This window comes from Formica exsecta, unplaced genomic scaffold, assembly GCF_003651465.1.
Source record: "Formica exsecta isolate Colony F162 unplaced genomic scaffold, ASM365146v1 scaffold237, whole genome shotgun sequence".
NCBI classification, from domain to species: Eukaryota; Metazoa; Arthropoda; class Insecta; order Hymenoptera; family Formicidae; genus Formica; species Formica exsecta.
Genome location: NW_021849649.1, coordinates 227904 through 233919, shown reverse-complemented (window position 1 = coordinate 233919; position 6016 = coordinate 227904). Strand labels below are relative to the sequence as shown.

Genomic DNA, 6016 nt, shown 5'->3' with positions numbered 1-6016 from the left:
GCATAGAGAAGACTCACATTATCCACTGCTAGAATCTTTGCCCATATAAAGACGAGCAAGGGACGAAGTTCCCTGGCGTTGCTTTGTAATAATTTTAACACATATGGAAAGATGCCGACACTAAGTGCTAGATTCACAGCCCATGGACCGAGATCAAGAAAACGTCCCAAGAGCTCTAATGCTCTCAGTCTATGAACTTGACTCAATAATACTTGGAGAACGATTGGAAGCTGTTCGGGCGGACTGCGATTTTTCGATCCTAAATTGAGCCATACTTGGAAAGCTGTAAGTTGATCTTCAAAGAATGATGAATGCACATATCGATCTTCGTTTTCCAAAACTATTGGCAATTGTGCCAAACACAGATCAAGCGCCATGTCCCAAGCTTGCCACATACGATGCTAGGAAAATAGAAATTTTGATCTTTTTTATTCCAAATTTAAGAATAAGCAAAATAGTTACTCAAAATTTAAACACATTTGCACATTATAATAAAGAATTTCTTTTATACAATAAATGGATTACTGATTAATTTACCTGATAAGTCGGTGGCAATTTTGGGGAAGAGACTGGCGTGCAATCGTAAGAACGAAGTATTCTTTCCGCCAATAAAAAATTTCTAAAGAGACTAGCAACTAATAGGTCTTGTCTGAATAATCTTTGGAACAGATCTATAAGACAATAAAACTCTTACAATTACTTCATCTGTCTCTTTAGTTTGTATTAACAAACATATATACATGTATATATATATATATATAACTTTTTACCTCTTGGCAGAGTATTCCATGCTATTGTGTCGGTAATAGCTGTAAATACCCAATTAAGCTCGCCTAACATTGTTCTCCTATCAGTCAATTGACCAGGAATTCTAAAATATATACAAACAGATATTTGTACAACTTGCTAAAAGATATAGCATTTAATAATGTGATATAGTCTTACTTGTCAATAAGATCAAGCGATATGTTGGGAACTAATTTAGATGTAGGTTGCATCGCAAACCTGTGCAAAAGAAGAAAAAAATATATATGTATATAACATATAGAATGTACATACACAAATATTCCTTTTTTTGCTTGTATGCCAAATACTTACCAGCGTATTGCAATTTTTATGGGAGTAGTAAGGCATGATGTAAATATATCTGCAGGTAGATTCGGGTTCATAGGCAAAATCTGATTAGCAGCGCACGCTGCTAATTGAATGCAATTTTTATAACACGGCGCTGCGGGGCACGTCATACCGGTTACGCGATTTTGCTGTTTTTCCATCTGTAAAGAACAATCGGTAAAATTACATAAACATTAATTGATTAGCATTTAAAATCTTCAAACAAAATTCACACATTTTTACCTCGTATTCCTTTTCATGTTGGTCGGCAAATTGCTGAAAAGATTCTACAATAATGCCTGCATTGGAACAATCGTATACATAAATACTAGGTGCACCCATCCAAGTCTGTAAGTCATACACCGACAATGGAATGTACTGTGTATATGTCTGTAAAAGTAGATCATCGTTGATATAGATATTATATAGATACAGTAAACATAATTCTTGTATTAACTCTATACTAACCCTATTAAATACCCATATTTCACCATTAGTGGTAGGTTTGGGCACACCGTGGCCATTGTAATGAAACAAAACTCTCTCTTCTTTAGCATTTCGCCTTAAGGACGTACATAATTTTTTAACTTCTTCAACAGTTGGATCTAAACTTTGTTTGTAGCGAGCTCTTGGTTGCCATCGTTCGTATTGCTTTTGCAAATTTGAACCTATAGTCTCAAGAGCTTTTTGAGGACTCACCGATAAAGGATCTGGAAAGATATTTGTTTTAAAAATTCTATATTCGTATTTGACATCGTTAGGTGTAAATTTGTTGTAAATTTATCTTCAAAGCAAAAAAAGGAAATATTCTATGCTGAAAGACTGTCTTAAACTATGTAATTCTATAGATTAAAAATATTATGTTTATATACATAATGATTATACTTTATACACATTGCCAAAGGCATTTCTAATTTTAATTTTGGAGTTTATTATATAATATTCGGCATAAAAAAATAATAGTATATATGTAAAGTGCATTTTTCAATATTCTAGTACAAGTTAAAATATTAAATACAAAATTGTCTGTCATTGTGCTAACATAACAGCATTCTTTCAACTCTTTTTGCCAAATTACTTTACATTCTACTCCTTACTATTTCGAAAAAGTTCTTTAATGACAAAATATTAAAATTGAATCGCAAAACTATTTCGGTCCCCCAAATTCGAAAAAATCGTCCGAAGATTGAACAATCAGTTGGAAAACTTTCGTGAAAATATTGCTGCTCCATACATTGAAAACAATCGAGTCATGGGTCATGGCAGTCACTCCGGCGTAGTACACATGTCTAATCTAACCTCAAAATCGGAATTACATAACTGCGAGTAGTGAAAGAGAGAAAAGATCAGCTAAACAAACGCGCGGGATTAGTTTAGTTTAGTCACCTATCCAGCATTCGAGACGAGCGCAGGGCTGTGTCTTGACGATGTCCGGAGGGTCTACGCCGACGTTCAGGCATAACACCAAAGCGACGCTCACGGTTTTCATCTAAAAAAAAAAAAAAACACGTGCGCGATCATATGGATTCGTTCGCGCGAATCGTCGAGAAGCAACGCTCTCGCCTCTCCTAGATCATCGCGCTAGATAGCGTTTATCGTGATCTCATCTGGCCTCGTCGCAACAAATTGTAATCGCAATGTCTATGTATACGTACCCGCTCCTTCATCCGCCAAGTCTGACTGATACAATTCACGCTCTCGATCGTGGTATTGTGACGAGGCTTACAGAATGCCAATTGCATTTGCCAGTCCTCCTCATCGCCGGCTCGTCTGATCGCGTTGTTCAGCGTCGTCGATGTCGACGATGTCGACGACGACGACGACGACAAGACTTCGTGACAGGATTTCATCCTAGCGTAGCTCACAGACATCGCAGCGCGTTGCGTTGCGTTGCGTTATCGCATTCGTCACGTGCGAGGGACTCGATGTCTCTCTTTTCTCTCTAACGTACCGATAATGTCGCACAAGCCTCAGGTTGCATTCGTATCCGCGTCAACAAACGTCACTCACTATGCGAACGCGATGCAAAAACATCCCGACGGGGCGCGACTCGCCGAATTTACCGCACAAATCGCCATGTTTGAAGGTCGGCAAGTGACGGGCAAACTCCGAACTGATTTTGGAGTTTTGGAGACCCTTGCGGTGACGGTGCGAAGCTCTGGCTTCAGGGTTATCAACGCTCAACGCTGAGAAATAAATTCTCGGTCATAAACTATGCATCAACTGTGGAATCATTATGGCGGAGTACGATAACCAATAGGAAGATTTCCTCTCGCGCGAACGTACCGATTGCAGTGTTGTTGTTCGGGCCGGGTTTTCTCGCGCATGCGTGGTAGATGGCAGCCGAAGCAGCGGTGTATATAAGAGGAGTAGTGTTTGGGCGCGAAAGTCTTGGCGGGCCCGGCAATAAGGACAGGCTAGGTTAAGGTGAGTAGATAAGTATATTTATAAATAATGCATGCGCAAAGAAAAGGAGCAATTAAACGACCGAAAGTTAGAGACTTTCAAAATGCATGGCTGCATGAGGATAATTTTAAGATAATGTTTTTATATTTGATAAATTTTATTTATGTTCATTTTTATAAATAAATATTTTTATTTTTTGTATTTTTGTATGAATACTGGTGAGGTTTTTGGCAGTTTTCCTTACCCGTGCAACAAATGTTGGTATTCTATGAGATTCTGCCAAAAATAAAATATTTTATTTTCGTTTGCATAAAAATGTGTTTTTAATTAATTATTTTATTACCCTCTTTCCTTTTTCAGCTTAGAATTTTATATATATATATATATATATATTTATTTATTTAAATATTTAATATTTTTCTCATACATTTTTAACAATTATTAGATATTTTTGCACGGGTGATTAATGGTACTCTTTTTTATTCAACTAAGCACTGTACTGGTACCGCGTTTGCCACGCATGCGCGAAAAATCCCGGCCCGAACAACAACACTGACCGATTGACTACTGAGTAGGAATTTTTTCTAAAATTTCCACGTAGAATTATATATAGTATATAAAGATATCTTGATACATATCTACATCTTATATGTCTATGGTTAAGTTTGGAACATATTCGAAACTATCTCTCTCGTACAAAAATAAATTTTTGTCTTGTGCGATATCAAGGTATTTCAGAAGTAGTAATTAATAATATCCATGGAATATATTTTTTAATTAAGCAATTGTAATATAAACTTTTTTAATAGATAATCGAGATAATTAATATACACAATCTATAATAAATAAACCAGCATTGCTTTTATATTTAAAATTACTTTTTCAAAAATTATTCCCGAAAATCTTTACACACAATCGATTACTTATATCGTGAGATTATCGAGATTAAATACATATACATAACTTTGATTATAAAGTCTTCCACCAGCTGCTATTCTTATTTTAATAAACATGTGTAGAATAAAAATATTGCGTACTTTGTATTTCACTCGCTTTCTTACTTTATCATGAGAAAAAGATATAATGGGACAGCAGTGAAAAAGAAAAAATTTAATGTACAGTAAAATAGCTGGTTTAGAAAAAGAGAGAAAAACCTGAAGAAATTTAAAAGTGAAAAATTTGACTATGTTCAATAATTTAATATACGAATATCCATTTTTATTCGCACATACAAAATGTACGCGAACTTTGTAAAGAACATAAAATTGTTTATTGAATATCAAGTTTTACAAATATTATCACACACTTGTTATGAATGTTTTCGTCTCAGGGTATATAATAGCTATGTATATATAATATATATAAATACTCGATCATCTTGTGTAAAGTGGCGATGTGTGTTTCTTTTATATTATGTACATCGATAAGCCGATCGCGTCCTTAATCGCGATTACCCCCCCATCGTCGATTTTATATAAATGCTAATACTAGATAATTTATTTACTTGCTAGTTTATAAATGCGGATGATCGATTCGTTGATGAGTAATGAGAGTAAGAAATGCATTAGCGCGATGTGACACAATCAAATGCAAACCAGCCTCTAATGTTTCGTATTTTTTTCATTTGTCTCCAGAAAATTCAGCGTGTATATAGAAAACAATAAATAATATTCATTTTATATAGATAAATATCTGTTAAGTATATATATGTATATATATACGTAACTATGCTAATTATACTTTTGTGGTAAATTATTTTCACAGGCCCTCCGCATAGGCCTTTGTCTTTCAATCAAAAAGTATCTGTCGCTTTTTTTAACAAAGCAGTAGATACAACTTTCATATATATATGCTTAATGTACAAGATGTTCTCTTTATCGGTATAGTTTACATATTCTTCTTGCAATTGTGAAAGCTTGTGCATAGCTTAAAATCAGCGTAAAAACAATAACATAGTATAAAACAAAGCTTATCTGAGAATGTATCGCACATTCACAAATAACATTATTTTTGTAATTAATTTACAACTTATGACAAATGAATATGTAGCGCTATTCTTGACGAACAGAGCCTTAATTGAATGCACGTGAAATCTGCAATATTCTCATCAAGCTAAGCCAACAATGAAAAAACTTATTTGCTATTTGTATAAATTGTATTGGATGACATTATCACCGACACAAGTAACACGTAATACTCTGAATTATGATACAAGATTGTTTCGGTTCTGTTTGAAAGATTTCAATCTGTAAATATCCGTGTTATAAATTTGGCAGCATTTATATAAGGAGAGTATCATTTGTTACTTTGCAGCGCTTCTGAAAAGATTGTGCTACATCGAAATTGATACTACGCAAATTATTCTTTTACACAAAATTCAAATATACATTTAAAAATGATAGAGCTGACATATTAATTAATTATGGCTCCAAAAGTGATCCTAGATGATTTAAACACCATTTATAATACTTTTGCAACTTTTTAACTTAATGTATAT

General features: G+C 34.3%; 1 protein-coding gene across 1 annotated transcript in view; it reads right to left on the bottom strand.

Annotated features, from left to right (window-relative positions):
• LOC115235997 (regulatory-associated protein of mTOR-like) overlaps positions 1-3203 on the bottom strand; it is a 9196-nt gene extending 5993 nt beyond the window's left edge. The window contains exons 1-9 of the mRNA XM_029808179.1: positions 2769-3203; positions 2500-2602; positions 1582-1823; positions 1357-1503; positions 1099-1274; positions 946-1005; positions 771-871; positions 538-671; positions 18-401 (exon numbers count right to left, since the gene is read on the bottom strand). Coding sequence (XP_029664039.1) covers positions 18-401; positions 538-671; positions 771-871; positions 946-1005; positions 1099-1274; positions 1357-1503; positions 1582-1823; positions 2500-2602; positions 2769-2984 — 1563 coding nt within the window. The 5' untranslated portion in view covers positions 2985-3203. The remainder of the gene's footprint in view (positions 1-17; positions 402-537; positions 672-770; positions 872-945; positions 1006-1098; positions 1275-1356; positions 1504-1581; positions 1824-2499; positions 2603-2768) is intronic.
• Between the last annotated feature and the right edge of the window lie 2813 nt (positions 3204-6016).